General features: G+C 52.9%; 1 protein-coding gene across 3 annotated transcripts in view; it reads left to right on the top strand.

Annotated features, from left to right (window-relative positions):
• tbrg1 (transforming growth factor beta regulator 1) overlaps positions 1 to 14,167 on the top strand; it is an 83,420-nt gene extending 69,253 nt beyond the window's left edge. For all 3 annotated transcript variants that reach the window (XM_067972768.1, XM_067972769.1, XM_067972770.1), the window contains 2 exons: positions 10,684 to 10,794; positions 13,878 to 14,167. In XM_067972768.1, the coding sequence (XP_067828869.1) occupies positions 10,684 to 10,794; positions 13,878 to 14,017 (251 nt within the window). In that variant the 3' untranslated portion in view covers positions 14,018 to 14,167. The remainder of the gene's footprint in view (positions 1 to 10,683; positions 10,795 to 13,877) is intronic.
• Positions 14,168 to 18,903: the final 4,736 nt, after the last annotated feature.

An 18,903-nucleotide genomic window follows, 5' to 3' on the forward strand; every position in this document is an offset into this window, starting at 1 on the left:
GTCATCCAGGGAGCTCTGGCTTTAGTTGCCCTAGTATTCCCCCTCGTGGGAATGTACCCAGACTGTACCCGAACCATCTTCTCTTTAAAGGCCGTCCATTGTTCGATTACAGTTTTCCCTGCCAATCTTTGATTCCAATTTACCCGGGCCAGATCCATTCTCAACCAACTGAAAGTAGTTCTCCAATTGAGTATTTTTACTGTAGATTGCTCCTTGTCCTTTTCCATAACTAATTTAAACCGTATGATATTATGATCACTGTTCCCTAAATGTTCCCCCACTGACACTTGCTCCACTTGACCCACCTCATTCCCCAGAACCAGATCCTCATTGGGCCGGAAACGTACTGACCAAGAAAGTTCTCCTGAGCACACTTCAAAAAATTCCTCCCCCTCTTTGCCCCTTTACACTATTACTATCCCAGTGTATATTAGGATAGTTGAAGTCCCCCATTATCACTGCTCTCTGGTTCTTGCACCTCTCTGTAATTTTCCTGCAAATTTGCTCCTCTGTATCCTTCCCACTAGTTGGTGGCAGCTCTATTGTTTCTTAACTCTAAACAAATAGATTCTGTCCTTGACCTCTCAAGGACATCTTCTCTCTCCAGCACTGCAATAACCTCTTTAATCAATACTGCCACCCTCCCTCCTTTTTTTCCTTTCCCTATTGTTCCTGAACACCTTTTGTCCAAGAATATTTAGTACCCTTTTTTGGTCCACGTTTCTGTTATCGCCATGACATCATATTCCCATGTGGCTATTTGCGTCTGCAGCTCACCAACCTTATTTACCATGCTTCATCCGTTTATACACATGCACTGTAAACAAATCTTAGACCTTCTCGTATTCTCTCTTAGTACAGTATTAGGTGGGATCAGACTATTTCTTACTCTTATGCTATCTGTCTCTCTCAGTCCTTTGTGCACCTTGTTTCTCCTCTCTAATGCTACATCCTGGTGCCCACCCCCCTGCCAAATTAGTTTAAACCCTCCCCCACAGCACTAGTGAACTTCCCCGTGTGGACATTGGTCCCAGCTCTGTTGAGGTGCAACCTGTCCGTCCTGAACAGATCCGTCCTGCCCCAGAACTGGTCCCAACGCCCCAGGAATCTGAAGCCCTCCCCCTTGCGCCATGTCTCTAGCTACGCATTAACAGCCTTGTCTTCCTATTCTTATACTCAGTAGCGCGTGAGGCACTGGGAGTAATCCAGAGATTACTACCTTTGAGGTCCTGCTTTTTAACTTCCTCCGTAGCTCCTGAAATTCTGACTGCAAGACCTCAACCCTTTTCTTTCCTATGTCGTTGGTACCCACGTGGATCACAGCTTCTGGCTGTTCCCCTCCCCCACTGTAGAATATTCTGCACCCTCTCCACGGTGTCCTTTACCCTGGCTTCATGGAGGCAACACACCAGGCGGGACTCACGTCGACGGTCACAGAAACGCCGGTCTGCCCCGCTGACTATCGAACCCCCTGTGTCTACTGCATTTCTACACTTCACTGTGCCCCCCTGTGCAGTCCTTTGCCCCATGATGCCATGCTCAGGACTGCACTCCTTCGAGGTGTCGTCACCCTCACTGGTATTCAATGCTGAGTTTGAGAGTGCCACACACCCAGAGGATTCCTGCACTGCCTGCCTCTTCCCGCCCTTTGGGATGGCCGCCCACTTGCTATCCTGAACTCTCTGTGGCTGCGGGGTGAGCACCTCCTGGAACGTACGATCCAGGAAACCTTCAGCCTCTCTTATGCTCTGCTGTGACTCCAGCCGCCCCTCAAACTCAGAAACCCTCAGCTTGAGCTCGAGCAACTGGAGGCATTTCCTGCACATGTGGCTCTCCAGGACACATGGAGCATCCTAAAGTTCCCACATGGCGCAGGAATTGCAGGCAGTGGGTCTCAGCTGCCCGTCCATTATATTCAGAAACCTTTTATTCCGAAACTCCCTTTAGATACTCGATTATTATTAATTTACTTACTGTTCACCTACCCCGATTAACCGACCCTTTTACTCCGGGTCTCTCAGAGCTCCTCCTCTCTGTTCACTGTGAATGGGGAAAGAGGAGAGTCCCCTGGTGCTCAGCACTGCTTCTCTCCACTAAATGATCCATTTATTTATCGATAATTACTTTTTATTCTGTTTTGGTTTTTCTTTTCATTTTTAAAAAATTTATCACCTCCTTTCCCGCTCTACACCGAATTCCCACTCTCACCAATTTCTCAAGTTCCCACTCTGTTCACAATCCACTCTGTGCTTCAGCAGATAACCACCTACTTCATACACTTCTTGAGAACAGCATTCACAACTTTTTTTTTATTCGTTCATGGGATGTGGGCGTCGCTGGCGAGGCCGGCATTTATTGCCCATCCCTAATTGCCCTTGAGAAGGTGGTGGTGAGCCGCCTTCTTGAACCGCTGCAGTCCGTGTGGTGACGGTTCTCCCACAGTGCTGTTAGGAAGGGAGTTCCAGGATTTTGACCCAGCGATGATGAAGGAACGGCGATATATTTCCAAGTCGGGATGGTGTGTGACTTGGAGGGGAACGTGCAGGTGGTGTTGTTCCCATGTACCTGCTGCTCTTGTCCTTCTAGGTGGTAGAGGTCGCGGGTTTGGGAGGTGCTGTCGAAGAAGCCTTGGCGAGTTGCTGCAGTGCATCCTGTGGATGGTACACACTGCAGCCACAGTGCGCCGGTGGTGAAGGGAGTGAATGTTTAGGATGGTGGATGGGGTGCCAATCAAGCGGGCTGCTTTGTCCTGGATGGTGTCGAGCTTCTTGAGTGTTGTTGGAGCTGCACTCATCCAGGCAAGTGGAGAGTATTCCATCACACTCCTGACTTGTGCCTTGTAGATGGTGGAAATGCTTTGGGGAGTCAGGAGGTGAGTCACTCGCCGCAGAATACCCAGCCTCTGACCTGCTCTCTGATCTAACTCAGATATGTATTTAACAATCTGTGCTCTCACAACAGCTGTATGTTTGTGAAGCTGGAGATTGCATTTTTCTATCTTCCCCACCCCAGGTTCAGAGAAAAAAATACTTTATTTCTGAACTAATCCGATACTCAGCTTGTGTGAGTTCCTTTCTGGAGTTTCTTTAAAGTGTGAAAGTATCTTGTTTCAGAATTTCTGTCAGTTCCTGTCTCTGATGCCTTTCATTTTGGATTAGTCCTGAATGAACTCATAGAATCATAGAATTTTACAGCCATTTGGCCCATCCTGCCTGTGCCAGCTCTTTGAAAGAGCTATCCAATTAGTCTCATTCCCCTGCTCTTTCCCCATAGGCCTGCAGATTTTTCCTTTTCAAGTATTTATCCAATTCCTGTTTGAAAGTTATTGAATCTGCTTCCAGATCAAAGGAATTTTTGCCAATTCTCTTGAATCTGTGTCCTCTGGTTACCGACCCTCCTGCCACTGGAAACAGTTTCTTGAACTCAAAACTCTAGCTGAGGCCTAATTAGTTATTTATAAAGGTTTACCATAACTTCCTTGTTTTTGTACTCTATGCCTCTATTTATATAGCCCAGGAACCCATATGCTTTTTTAACAGCCTCCTCAATTTGTCCTGCCACCTTCAAAGATTTGTGTACATATACCCCAGGACTCTCTGTTCCTGCACCCTCTTTAAAATTGTACTGTTTATCCAATCTGTTATCATAGCTAAAATTCTCCAGTCCTGGCAACATCCTCGTAAATCTCCTCTGTACCCTCTCTAGTGCAATTACATCCTTCCTGTAATGTGGTGACCAGAACTGTACGCATTACTCAAGCTGTGGCCTAACTAGTGTTTTATACAGATCAAAGTCCTTGAATGTGTTGCCCCCCTGGGTCCCCCCAGGATCTATCCTTGGACCCCTCCTATTTCTCATCTACATGCTGCCCCTTGGTGACATCATCCGAAAACACAAAGTCAGATTCCATATGTACGCTGATGATACCCAACTCTACCTCACCATCATCTCTCGCGACCCTGTCCATTCATTGTCATACTTGCTCGTCCGACCCCCAGTACTCGATAAGCTGAAATTTCCTCTAATTAAATATTGAGAAGACCGAAGCCATTGTCTTCGGTCCTACCCAAAAACTCCATTCCCTAGCCACCAACTCCATCCCTCTCCCTGGTCACTGTCTCAGGCCGAACCAGGCTGTTTGCAACCTCGGCGCCCTTTTCTGACCCTGAGATTGGCAACTCGCCAAGGCTTCTTCGACAGCACCTCCCAAACCCGCGATCTCTACCACCTAGAAGGACAAGGGCAGCAGGCACATGGGAACAACACCACCTGCACGTTATAGAGTCATAGAGTTATACAGCACGGATAGAGGCCCTTCGGCCCATCGTGTCCGCGCCGGCCATCAGCCCTGTCTACTCTAATCCCATATTCCAGCATTTGGTCCGTAGCCTTGTATGCTATGGCATTTCAAGTGCTCATCCAAATGCTTCTTGAATGTTGTGAGGGTTCCTGCCTCCACAACCCTTTCAGGCAGTGAGTTCCAGACTCCAACCACCCTCTGGGTGAAAAAGTTCTTTCTCAAATCCCCTCTAAACCTCCCGCCTTTTACCTTGAATCTATGTCCCCTTGTTATAGAACCCTCAACGAAGGGAAAAAGCTCCTTAGTATCCATCCTATCTGTGCCCCTCATAATTTTGTACACCTCAATCATGTCCCCCCTCAGCCTCCTCTGCTCCAAGGAAAACAAACCCAATCTTCCCAGTCTCTCTTCATAGCTGAAGCGCTCCAGCCCTGGTAACATCCTGGTGAATCTCCTCTGCACCCTCTCCAAAGCGATCACATCCTTCCTGTAGTGTGGCGACCAGAACTGCACACAGTACTCCAGCTGTGGCCTAACCAGTGTTTTATACAGCTCCATCATAACCTCCTTGCTCTTATATTCTATGCCTCGGCTAATAAAGGCAAGTATCCCATATGCCTTCTTTACCACCTTATCAACCTGTTCCGCCGCCTTCAGGGATCTGTGAACTTGCACACCAAGATCCCTCTGACCCTCTGTCTTGCCTAGGGTCCTCCCATTCATTGTGTATTCCCTTGCCTTGTTAGTCCCTCCAAAGTGCATCACCTCGCACTTTTCCGGGTTAAATTCCATTTGCCACTGTTCCGCCCATCTGACCAACCCATCTATATCGTCCTGCAGACTGAGGCTATCCTCCTCGCTATTTACCACCCTACCAATTTTTGTATCATCAGCGAACTTACTGATCATACCTTTTACATTCATATCCAAGTCGTTAATGCAGACCACAAACAGCAAGGGACCCAGCACCGATCCCTGTGGTACCCCACTGGCCACAGGCTTCCAGTCACAAAAACAACCTTCGACCATCACCCTCTGCCTTCTGCCACTAAGCCAGTTTTGTATCCAAAGTGCCAAGGCACCCTGGATTCCATGGGCTCGTACCTTCTTGACCAGTCTCCTGTGGGGGACTTTATCGAAGGCCTTACTGAAATCCATGTATACCACATCCACTGCGTTACCCTCATCCACACGCCTAGTCACCCCCTCAAAAAATTCAATCAAATTAGTCAGACATGATCTTCCCTTGACAAAGCCATGTTGACTATCCCTGATTAATCCTTGCTTCTCCAAGTGGAGACTAATTTTGTCCTTCAGAATTTTTTCCAATAATTTTCCTACCACTGATGTTAGGCTCACTGGCCTGTAGTTCCCCGGTTTTTCCCTACTCCCCTTCTTAAATAATGGTACTACATTAGCGGTTCTCCAGTCCTCTGGCACATCCCCTGTGGCCAGAGAGGTTCTGAATATATGTGTTAGAGCCCCCGCAATCTCCTCCTTTGCCTCACACAGTCGCCTGGGATACATTTCGTCCGGGCCTGGGGATTTATCCATTTTTAGGCCTGCTAAAACCGCCAATACCTCCTCCCGCTCGATGTTAATATGTTCGAGTATATCACAGTCCCCCTGCCGTATTTCTATGTCTACATCGTCCTTCTCCATCGTGAAAACAGATGCAAAAAATTCATTTAGAACCCCTCCTACATCTGCCGGCTCCACACACAGATTGCCATTTTTGTCCCTAATGGGCCCTATTTTTTCCCTAGTTATCCTCTTACCCTTAATATACTTATAAAACATCTTAGGATTTTCCTTTATTTTGCTCGCCAGTGTTATTTCATGGCCCCTCCTTGATCTCCTAATTTCTTTTTTAAGTATCCCCCTGCACTTTTTGTACTCCTCTAGGGCTTCCTCCGTCTTTAGCCTTTTGTATCTGCCAAAAGCCCTCCTTTTTTTCCTAATCCATTCTTGTATATCCCCTGACATCCAAGGTTCCCTGGAGTTCTTGGAACCACCCTTGACCTTTACGGGAACATGTTGCCATTGTATGGTCTCAATCTCCCTTCTGAAAGACTCCCATTGCTCCGATGCGGATTTTCCTACAAGCAGCTGATCCCAGTCCATTTTGGCCAGATCCTGCCTTATCCTATTAAAATCGGCCTTCCCCCAATTTAGAACCTTTATTTCCGGCCCCTCCCTGTCCTTTTCCATGACCACCTTAAATCTCACTGAATTATGGTCACTCTCACCAAAGTGCTCACCTACTAGCACTTCTTCCACTTGGCCGGCCACATTCCCTAGAATTAGGTCCAGTACCGCCCCCTCTCTTGTAGGACTTTCTACATGCTGGCTCAAAAAGCTCTCCTGGATGCACGTTAAGAATTTTGTACCCTCTAAGCCTTTTACACTCTGAGTATCCCAGTTAATATTGGGGAAGTTGAAATCCCCCACTATTATTACCCTATTATTTGCACAATTTTCTGAGATTTGCCTACATATCTGTTCCTCTATCTGCCCCTGACTGTTTGAGGGCCTATAGTACACTCCCATCAAAGTGCTTGCCCCCGTTTTGTTTTTAAGCTCCACCCATATGGCCTCATTAGAGGAACCTGCTAATATATCATCTCTCCTCATGGCAGTAATTGATTCTTTAATTAATATTGCGACCCCCCCTCCTCTTATACCTCCCCCTCTGTCTCGTGTGAAGATTCTGTACCCCGGAATATTGAGCTGCCAGTCTTGCCCCTCCCTCAACCATGTCTCTGTGACAGCAACAATATCATACTCCCATGTGTTTATCAACACCTTCAGTTCATCCACCTTATTCGCAAGACTCCTTGCATTAAAATAGATGCCATCCAGCCTTGCCCTCACATATTTGCCCTGTCTTCCAAGCTGACTTGTTTTTTTCTCTATATTTGGCTGCACATCACCCCCTATTGTAGCTCCACTCTGTATCCCACCCCCCTGCCAAGTTAGTTTAAACCCCCCCCAACAGTGCTAGCAAACCTCCCCGCAAGGATATTTGTCCCGCTCTGGTTCAGGTGCAACCCGTCCGACTTGTACAAGTCCCACCTTCCCCAGAAGCAGGCCAGTGATCCAGGAAACTGAAACCCTCCCTCCTGCACCAACTCTTTAGCCACGCATTCATCTGTTCTATCCTCCTATTTCTATACTCACTAGCCCGTGGCACTGGGAGTAATCCAGAGATTACAACCTTTGAGGTCCTGCTCTTTAATCTGCTACCTAGCTCCCTAAATTCTTGATGCAGGACCTCATCTCCCTTCCTACCTATGTCATTGGTCCCAATGTGGACCACGACCTCCGCCTGCTCACCCTCCCCCTTGAGAATGCCCTGTAGCTGCTCAGTGACATCCATGACCCTGGCACCAGGGAGGCAACAAACCATCCTGGAGTCACGTTTACGGCCACAGAAACGCCTGTCTGTTCCCCTTACGATAGAATCCCCTACCACTATAGCTCTTCCACTCTTTTTCCTCCCAGCCTGTGCAGCAGAGCTACCCCTGGTGCCAGGAAGTTGGCTGCTGCTGCCTTCCCCTGATAAGTCATCCCCCTCAACAATATCCAAAGCGGTATATTTGTTTGAGAGGGGGACGGCCACAGGGGACCCCTGCACTGCCTGCCTGCTCTTCTTACTCTGCCTGGTGGTCACCCAATTACTTCCTGCCTGTACAACCTTTACCTGCGGTGTGACCATCTCACTAAACGTGCTATCCACGACGTTCTCAGCATCGCGAATGCTCCTTAATGAATCCATCCGCAGCTCCAGTGCCGCAATGCGGTTTGTCAGTAGCTGCAGCTGGATGCATTTCCCGCACACATGGTCGTCCGGGACACCGGAAGGGTCCCTGATTTCCCACATAGAGCAGGAAGAGCATAACACGGGGCTGGGCTGTCCTGACATGACTTACCCTTTAACTAATTAATTCAAATTAAATGAATCCCACCAATTTCACTTCAATTAAAAAGGTATACTCAAGGGCCCTTGCTGAACAGCAGTCCCCCACTACACAACAGAGACCAGAGAATCCACAAACTCTAACCTTAGACAAATTCAGCAGGAAAATACTCACCAGCCAATCACTTACCTCTTCCTTGGTGACGTCCCACTTGGATTACTTTTTGCTTCTTATTTATCTTAGGTCCAGGAGTTAAGTCCCTGTGATGTCGCACAGTAGTTGTCTCTTGGTGCAGGTCTGCTGCTGCTTTTATTCCACAATCTCAGTCTTCTACTCTCAGGTCCACTACCGCTCTGCAGGAAAAGTTTGGAAAAGCAAGGCAAAGCAGCACCTCCTTCCCCCACTTCACCAAACTCCCACACTTACCGAACTCTCAGCACACTGTGTAATATCCGCACAGAGATATTAAGTCACTCACCATCCCGACTTGGAAATATATCGCCGTTCCTTCATCGTCGGTGGGTCAAAATCCTGGAACTCCCTTCCTAACAGCACTGTGGGAGAACCTTCACCACACGGACTGCAGCGGTTCAAGAAGGCGGCTCACCACCACCTTCTCAAGGGCAATTAGGGATGGGCAATAAATGCCGGCCTCGCCAGCGACGCCCACATCCCATGAACGAATAAAAAAAAAGATGAGCTTCCGACCACATATCCGCTCCATCACCAATACTCCCTACTTCCACCTCCGTAACATCGTCTGTCTCTGCCTCTGCCTCACCTCATCTGCTGCTGAAACCCTCACCCATGCCTTTGTCACGTCCAGACTCCACTATTCCAATCTTCCACCCTCCATAAACTTGAGCTCATCCAAAACTCTGCTGCCCGTATCCTAACTTACACCAAGTCCCGTTCTCCCATCCCCCCTGCACTCGCTGACCCACATTGGCTCCCGGTCCAGGAACGCCTCGATTTAAACATTTTCATCCTTGTGTTCAAATCCCTCCATGGCCTCGACCCTCCCTATCTCTGTAACCTCCTCCAGCCCTACAACCCTCCAAGATCTCTGCGCTCCTCCAATTCTGGCCTCTTGCTCAATTCCCACTTCTTTCGCTCCACCATTGGCGGCCGTGCCTTCAGCTGCCTAGGCCCTGATCTCTGGAATCCCTCCCTAAACCTCTCCACCCTCTCTACCTCTCTCTCCTCTTTTAAAACGCTCCTTAAAACCTACCTCTTTGACCAAGCTTTTGGTCACCTGTCCTAATATCTCCTTATGTGGCTCGGTTTCAAATTTTGTCTTATTACTCTCCTGTGAAGCGCCTTGGGACGCTTTACTACGTTAAAGGCGCTATATAAATGCAAGCTGTTGTTGATGTGTGTACAAGAAAAATCAGACAAACAAATAGTTGAAATTAGTCAAAATAAAAATTAAGCAATTTTAAACCAATACAAACTAAAACTGCAATTTTAAAAACTAGTGAAATGAGTTGCTTTTCTTAAAAGAAAAAGTAAAACAAGTTTTAATCCAGATAGCAAAATCTAAGTGAGGCAAAATGTAAAATAAAACAAAGTTAAATGAGAACAAAAATTTATAAAACCAAAATAAGAAAAGAATTGTGGACTGGTATGAATAAAAAGAGCATTGTCCTGTAGCACAGTTTACTCCGGACTTGTTCTGGTTCCTCCTAATTTTGTTGGAACGTCTGAAAAGCCTTTACCTTTAAGTACTGTTCACTGAAACTTGAGGCAATCTGACCAGTCACTCGCTCTACATCAAATCTGGACTTTCGCATCTCCCTCTAAGGTCCTCCACTTTTGGACGTCGAGACAAACTTCATCGACAGATGACAAGGTCTGACTGCAGCTCCTCCTTTATTGTTTCACTGTCAATCAGAAGGCTTTAAGCTTTGTAACAACAGCTGCCTTTACTCTTCGCACCTTCTGATGTGAAGGATTCTTATCTGCTTCTAATCAGAGTGAGGTTCAACCAAGGTCAGGACATTTCAGCAAAGTATTTGCAGGGAAATTAACCCTATAATGGTGATTGACAAAAGCATTTTCCTACAGCTTCCAAATGCGTCCTTGGGAGAGGTATCTGAGAGCTAACAGTGCCTGGGGAAATTTACCTCAGCACAGGTCACAGCCTTCATCAGAGGAGGAACGAAAAGGGAGAGAAAAACAAATCCAGTAAATGGAACTGGATTTTACAAACTGACCTGTTTTACAATGATGTGGAGATGCCGGTGATGGACTGGGGTGGACAAATGTAAAGAGTCTTACAACACCAGGTTATAGTCCAAGCAGGTTATAACCTGGTGTTGTAAGACTCCTTACATCTGTTTTACAATGGCAGTTTGTCTGCTTTTTCTCCATGTTCTTTGGTTGGTCAGTTCTGTTTACAATATGTCTTTGTTACCCATATATGTCTTTGTTACCCATATTTCCTGTAATTTGTCCTATCAGGCAGTACAAGTCTTCAGTTTGCACCAAGACTGCAGTCTTCACCCTCACGTACTCCAAGTAGCCTTCACTCCTTGCTCTCTTCAAGCACCTCATCGGGGGCTTTGGTGCGAGGTACTTGTAAACTACTTTAAATTTACATTTTCTTTTCACCTTTGGAGATGAAGTAGGTGGGTGCAGCTGGCATTGGAGTGGGCAGGTGTGAGAGGCAGTGGGCAGGTGTGGTAAGTAGAGTGGAGCGGGATGGGGTGGGGCAGGTTGCAGTGGGCAGGTGATGGAGTGGGGCGGGTGATGGAGTGGGTCAGAGTGGGGTGGGTGATGGAGCGGGTCGAAGTGGGGCGGGTGATGGGGTGGGGGCAGGTGACAGAGCGGGTCGGGGAGGGGCGGGCGACGGAGCGGGTCGGGGAGGGGCGGGCGACGGAGCGGGTCGGGGAGGGGCGGGCGACGGAGCGGGTCGGGGAGGGGCGGGCGACGGAGCGGGTCGGGGAGGGGCGGGCGACGGAGAGGGGCGGGGAGGGGCGGGTGACGGGGCGGGTCGGGGAGGGGCGGGTGACGGAGCGGGGCGGGGAGGGGCGGGCGACGGAGCGGGGCGGGGAGGGGCGGGCGACGGAGCGGGGCGGGGAGGGGCGGGCGACGGAGCGGGGCGGGGAGGGGCGGGTGACGGAGCGGGTCGGGGAGGGGCGGGCGACGGAGCGGGTCGGGGAGGGGCGGGCGACGGAGCGGGTCGGGGAGGGGCGGGCGACGGAGCGGGGCGGGGAGGGGCGGGTGACGGAGCGGGGCGGGGAGGGGCGGGTGACGGAGCGGGTCGGGGAGGGGCGGGCGACGGAGCGGGTCGGGGAGGGGCGGGCGACGGAGCGGGGCGGGGAGGGGCGGGCGACGGAGCGGGGCGGGGAGGGGCGGGCGACGGAGCGGGGCGGGGAGGGGCGGGTGACGGAGCGGGTCGGGGAGGGGCGGGCGACGGAGCGGGTCGGGGAGGGGCGGGCGACGGAGCGGGGCGGGGAGGGGCGGGCGACGGAGCGGGTCGGGGAGGGGCGGGCGACGGGGAGGGGCGGGGAGGGGCGGGTGACGGGGCGGGTCGGGGAGGGGCGGGTGACGGAGCGGGGCGGGGAGGGGCGGGCGACGGAGCGGGGCGGGGAGGGGCGGGCGACGGAGCGGGGCGGGGAGGGGCGGGCGACGGAGCGGGGCGGGGAGGGGCGGGCGACGGAGCGGGGCGGGGAGGGGCGGGCGACGGAGCGGGTCGGGGAGGGGCGGGCGACGGAGCGGGTCGGGGAGGGGCGGGCGACGGAGCGGGGCGGGGAGGGGCGGGCGACGGAGCGGGGCGGGGAGGGGCGGGCGACGGAGCGGGTCGGGGAGGGGCGGGCGACGGAGCGGGTCGGGGAGGGGCGGGCGACGGAGCGGGGCGGGGAGGGGCGGGCGACGGAGCGGGGCGGGGAGGGGCGGGCGACGGAGCGGGGCGGGGAGGGGCGGGCGACGGAGCGGGTCGGGGAGGGGCGGGCGACGGAGCGGGTCGGGGAGGGGCGGGCGACGGAGCGGGGCGGGGAGGGGCGGGCGACGGAGCGGGGCGGGGAGGGGCGGGCGACGGAGCGGGGCGGGGAGGGGCGGGCGACGGAGCGGGTCGGGGAGGGGCGGGCGACGGAGCGGGGCGGGGAGGGGCGGGCGACGGAGCGGGTCGGGGAGGGGCGGGCGACGGAGCGGGGCGGGGAGGGGCGGGCGACGGAGCGGGGCGGGGAGGGGCGGGCGACGGAGCGGGGCGGGGAGGGGCGGGCGACGGAGCGGGGCGGGGAGGGGCGGGCGACGGAGCGGGGCGGGGAGGGGCGGGCGACGGAGCGGGGCGGGGAGGGGCGGGCGACGGAGCGGGGCGGGGAGGGGCGGGCGACGGAGCGGGTCGGGGAGGGGCGGGCGACGGAGCGGGTCGGGGAGGGGCGGGCGACGGAGCGGGTCGGGGAGGGGCGGGCGACGGAGCGGGGCGGGGAGGGGCGGGCGACGGAGCGGGGCGGGGAGGGGCGGGCGACGGAGCGGGTCGGGGAGGGGCGGGCGACGGAGCGGGTCGGGGAGGGGCGGGCGACGGAGCGGGGCGGGGAGGGGCGGGCGACGGAGCGGGGCGGGGAGGGGCGGGCGACGGAGCGGGGCGGGGAGGGGCGGGCGACGGAGCGGGTCGGGGAGGGGCGGGCGACGGAGCGGGTCGGGGAGGGGCGGGCGACGGAGCGGGGCGGGGAGGGGCGGGCGACGGAGCGGGGCGGGGAGGGGCGGGCGACGGAGCGGGGCGGGGAGGGGCGGGCGACGGAGCGGGTCGGGGAGGGGCGGGCGACGGAGCGGGGCGGGGAGGGGCGGGCGACGGAGCGGGTCGGGGAGGGGCGGGCGACGGAGCGGGGCGGGGAGGGGCGGGCGACGGAGCGGGGCGGGGAGGGGCGGGCGACGGAGCGGGGCGGGGAGGGGCGGGCGACGGAGCGGGTCGGGGAGGGGCGGGCGACGGAGCGGGTCGGGGAGGGGCGGGCGACGGAGCGGGGCGGGGAGGGGCGGGCGACGGAGCGGGTCGGGGAGGGGCGGGCGACGGAGCGGGGCGGGGAGGGGCGGGCGACGGAGCGGGGCGGGGAGGGGCGGGCGACGGAGCGGGGCGGGGAGGGGCGGGCGACGGAGCGGGGCGGGGAGGGGCGGGCGACGGAGCGGGGCGGGGAGGGGCGGGCGACGGAGCGGGTCGGGGAGGGGCGGGCGACGGAGCGGGTCGGGGAGGGGCGGGCGACGGAGCGGGGCGGGGAGGGGCGGGCGACGGAGCGGGTCGGGGAGGGGCGGGCGACGGAGCGGGGCGGGGAGGGGCGGGCGACGGAGCGGGGCGGGGAGGGGCGGGCGACGGAGCGGGGCGGGGAGGGGCGGGCGACGGAGCGGGGCGGGGAGGGGCGGGCGACGGAGCGGGGCGGGGAGGGGCGGGCGACGGAGCGGGGCGGGGAGGGGCGGGCGACGGAGCGGGGCGGGGAGGGGCGGGTGACGGAGCGGGGCGGGGAGGTAGTTGATGAAGTGGAGCAAGATAGTTGTTGAAAACAAGGGATGTTAAAGGGTACGGAGAGTGAACAGGAGGCTGGGATTAGACGAGATGGTCATGGAGAAATGCACTGGCAAGAACCTTGTTTGATGGAATGGCGTTTTTCTGTGCTGGAACTTTCTGTGATTCCTCCCTTGACGATCCTGTAATCTTGTTGCAGCTTCACTGGAGTTAAATAAGAGCCTCTCATCCCAGCAGCCTGTGTTACCACAGATATCATCCCCACAGCAACGGATTACCTCACCACAACAGCATGTGACCCCGCCTGCATCGTTTAGCTCCCCCAAACTGCCTGAATGAGACGCTTGGGTCTGAGGGTCTCGGACCCCGCCGGGTGAAGGGAGGGAGCTGGTCTTCATTGTGAATGTGGAGCTGCCTCCACTGAGATGTGACATTGATGTTCCACACACGGACAGATTTGAATTGATAAAGTTTTACAGATTATCAAACCCTCAGTGCTAATAATTTTATTTATCAACACCTGATGAGCTGCTTCTAATTTGTTCATCACTCTGCCTCCGCTCGAGGTCTCCAGCACTGCAGGACCTGCACCGATCTCCCACCACACAGTGTGTGCGATTCGGCATATCAGTGTTTCCAATTCTTCCAGGAGATGGGATTCAGTGTGCTGGGGGGGGCGGGGGTTGGGGAGGTGGTCGGGGAGGGGGAGGGGGGGAGGGGGAGGGGAGGGGAGGGGGAGGGGGGGGAGGGGGAGGGAGGGGAGGGGGAGGGGGAGGGGGGGAGGGGAGGGAGGGGAGGGGAGGGGAGGGGGGGGAGGGAGGGGGGGGGAGGGAGGGGGGGGGAGGGAGGGGGGGGGGAGGGAGGGGAGGGGGAGGGGGAGGGAGGGGAGGGAGGGGGGGGGGAGGGGGAGGGGGGGGAGGGGAGGGGGGGGGAGGTACCTGGACCGGTTCCGTCGCTCGCGTACCCGCCTCGGGTCGCTTCCTCCCCTCCCATGTTTCTATATCTGGTTAAATCCCATCAGGACTAAGGTTTGGGAGTTTGTCTGGACGCTCTGTGTGGATTGCAGACTTGTGCCCTGGGGTTGGAAGGTTCAGTCGGTGGGGGAGGGTGTTGCCCCCAGTGAAGCTTCAGGTTTTTTTCTGCTAATTTCCTCCTCTGCCCCCCGCCCCCCCCCCCCCCAACATGCTAACTCTTGCTGGGAGGCAGGTTAAAGGTGACAGTATCTCACTCAAGTACCCAGTCTCCATCTGTGAGCTTAGGCAGTGAATGTTGAATGAGGCTCTTTGACTTTGGAGGGCATCACAGCATGATCCTCTTCTCACCCAACGACCACATATGTGCACCTGCCAGCAGGAGTCGCTGGATAGCCGATTCTTTACATAGGAACAAGAGTAGGCCATTCAGCCCCTCGAGCCTGTTCCACCGTTCAGTTAGATCATGGTCGATCTGTATCTTAACTCCTTCTCCCCGCCTTGGTTCCGTAACCCTTAATATCAATCTTAGCCTTGAATTTTTCAATTGACCCCCAGCCTCAGCAGCTTTTTGGGGGAGAGAGTTCCAGATTTCCACTCCCCTTTGTGTGAAGAAGTGCTTCCTGACATCGCCCCTGAACGGCCGAGCTCTAATTTTAAGGTTATGCCCCCTTGTTCTGGACTCCCCCCACCAGAGGAAATAGTTTCTCTCTATCTACCCTATCAAATCCTTTAATCATCTTAAACACCTCAATTAGATCACCCCTTAATCTTCTATACTCGAGGGAAAACAAGCCTAGTCTATTCAACCTGTCCTCGTAATTTAACCCTTTTAGCCCTGGTATCATTCTGGTGAATCTGCACTGCACCCCCTCCAAGGCCAATATATCCTTCCTGAGGTGCGGTGCCCAGAACTGAACACAGTCTCCAGATGTGGTCTGACCAGAGCTTTATATAACTGTAACATAACTTCCACCCCTTTGTATTTCAGCCCACTTGCGATAAAGGCCAACATTCCATTAGCCTTTTTAAATTATTTTTTGTACCTGTCCACTAGCTTTTAGTGATTTCTGTACTTGGACCCCTAAATCTCTCTCCTCCTCCACAGTTCCGAGCTTCTCACCATTTAGAAAATACTCTGATCTTTCTTAGGTCCAAAGTGGATGACCTCACACTTCCCCACATTGAACTCCATCTGCCCCAGTTTTACCCACTCACTGAATCTTTCAATGTCCCTTTGCAACTTTCTGCTCCCATCTACACTATTTACTGTGCCTCCTAACTTAGTGTCATCAGCAAACTTAGATACACAGCTCTCTATTCCTTCATTCTAGTCATTTATAAATATAGTGAAAAGCTGAGGCTCCAGTACAGATCCCTGGGGGACTCTACTAGTCACATCCTGCCAATTTGAGTACATTCCCATTATCCCTACTCTCTGTCTCCTATCTCCTAACCATTTTCTTCCCATGTCAATAGGTTACCTCCAATTCCATGTGCTTCCATTTTTGTTAAGTCTCTTGTGTTTACCTCACTCTTCCCTCAATCCAAGGGCCAGTTTCTGGACTCGAACCGTTGCCTGGGCAATGATTGCTTACTCAGCACACACCACAACCTCCGCTCTATATGCATTAGAGCTGACTGAAAATGTTGTTAGCTGAAGCGCATGCACTAAAATGATATTGCAAGAGCATGAGGGTGCGACGAACACTTCACCGACCAGCAGTCCAACACCAACTGCATCAAACTGCTGCTGACACGCACAGGTGACCTTTGGTAACTCAATAAAATAAATTCATTTCAATTACAGGGAGGGATTAACGAGAGCAAGTGTCAGTGGGGGAACATTTAGGAAACAGTGATCATAGTATCATAAGGTCTAGATTAGTTATGGAAAGGACAAGGAGCAATCTAGAGTAAAAATATTTAATTGGAGGAGGGCCAATTTCAGTGCATTAAGAACGGATCTGGCCCGGGTAAATTGGAATCAAAGATTGGCAGATAAAACTGTAATCGAACAATGGACAGCCTCTAAAGAAGAAATGGTTCGGGTACAGTCTGGGTACATTCACACGAGGGGGAGAGGTAGGGCAACTAAAGCCAGAGCTCCCCGGATGACGAAAGAGATAGAGAGTAAGATGAAGCAGAAAAAGGCGGCGTATGACAGATGTCAGGTTGATAATACCCAGTGAGAACCAGGCTGAATATAGAAAGTACAGAGGAGAAGTGAAAAAGGAAATAAGAGGGGCAAAGAGAGAGTATGAGAATAGACTGACGACTAACATAAAAGGGAATCCAAAAGTCTTCTATAGTAAGAGGAGGTTTGATAAGAGGAGGGGTGAGGCGGATTAGGGACCACAAAGGAGATCTACACATGGAGGCAGAGGGGATGGCTGAGGTACTAAATGAGTAATTTGCCTCTGTCTTTACTAAGGAAGAAGATGCTGCCAAAGTCACAGTAAAAGAGGAAGTAGTTGAGAAACTGGATGGGCTAAAAATTGATAAAGAGGAGGTACTAGAAAGGCTGGCTGTACTTAAAGTAGATAAATCACCCGGTCCAGATGGGATGCATCCTAGGTTGCTGAGGGAAGTAAGGGTGGAAATTGCGGAGGTGCTGGCCATAATCTTCCAAACATCCGTAGATACGGGGGTGGTGCCAGAGGACTGGAGAATTGCACATGTCACACCCTTGTTCAAAAAAGGGTGTAAGGACAAACCCAGCAACTACTGGCCAGTCATTTTAACCTCAGTGGTGGGGAAACTTTTAGAAACGATAATCTGGGACAAAATTAATAGTCACTTGGAAAAGTGTGGATTAATAAAGGAAAGCCAGCACGGATTTGCTGAAGGCACATCGTGTTTAACTAAATTTATAGAGTTTTTTGATGGGGTAACAGAGAGGGTTGATGAGGGCAGTGTAGTTGATGTATATATGGACTTTCAGTAGGTGTTTGATAAAGTGCCACATAATAGGCTTGTCAGCAAAGTTGAGGCCCATGGAATAAAAGGGGGCAGAATTGGCTAAGTGACAGGAAACAGAGAGTAGCAGTGAACGGTTGTTTTTCAGACTGGAGGGAGGTGTACAGTGGTGTTCCCCAGGGGTCGGTGCTGGGATCACTGCTTTTCTTGATAGATATTAATGACTTGGACTTGGGTGTACATGGCACAATTTCAAAATTTGCAGATGACACAAAACATAGAAGTGTATTGAACAGTGAGGAGGATAGTGATTGACTTCAAGAGGACATCGACAGGCTGGTGGAATGGGCAGACACATGGCAGATGAAATTTAACACAGTGAAGTGCGAAGTGATACATTTTGACAGGAAGAATGAGGAGAGGCAATATAAACTAAATGGTACAATTCTAAAGTGGGTGCGGGAACAGAGAGCTCTGGGGATATATGTGCACAAATCTTTAACGGTGGCAGGGCAGGTTGAGACAGCGTTTAAAAATGCACACGGGATCCTGGGCTTTATAAATAGAGGCGTAGAGTACAAGAGCAAGGAAGTTATGTTGAACCTTTATAAAACACTGGGTCGGCCACAACTGGAGTATTGTGTCCAATTTTGGGCACCGCACTTTAGGAAGGATGTGAAGGCCTTAGAGAGGGTGCAGAAAAGATTTACTAGAATAGTTCCAGGGATGAGGAACTTCAGTCACGTGGATAGACTGGAGAAACTGGGGTTGTTCTTCGAGCAGAGACGGTTAAGAGGAGATTTAATAGAGGTGTTCAAAATCATGAAGGGTTTAGATAAAGTAAAGAAAGAGAAATTGTTCCCATTGGCGGAAGGGTTGAGAACCAGAGGACACAGATTTAAGGTGATTGGCAAAAGAACCAAAGGCGATGTGAGGAAAAACTATTTTACGCAGCGAGTGGACTGTCTGAAAGGGTGGTGGAGGCAGATTCAATCATGACTTTCAAAAAGGAATTGGATAAATACTTGTAGGAAAAAAATTTGCAGGACTACAGGGAAAGAGCAGGGGAGTGGGACTAACTGGATTGTTCTTACAAAGAGCTGACACGGGCTCGATGGACCAAATGGCCTCCTTCTGTGCTGTAACCATTCTATGATTCTGTGGTGTTTGGGAATGGATTCCACAATTGTGCCCATTTATAATTAGGGCCACTGATCCATGGTGACTGAAAAAGTCAAAAATGTGTTTTTATTACATGGCATTTATATTGGCCGTTGCACCAGTTATTTTTTCATAGTTAAAGATCCTTTGCTCATCGTGTTGGACCTCTTGTTT

This window comes from Heptranchias perlo, chromosome 36 (genome assembly GCF_035084215.1).
Source record: "Heptranchias perlo isolate sHepPer1 chromosome 36, sHepPer1.hap1, whole genome shotgun sequence".
Taxonomy (NCBI): domain Eukaryota; kingdom Metazoa; phylum Chordata; class Chondrichthyes; order Hexanchiformes; family Hexanchidae; genus Heptranchias; species Heptranchias perlo.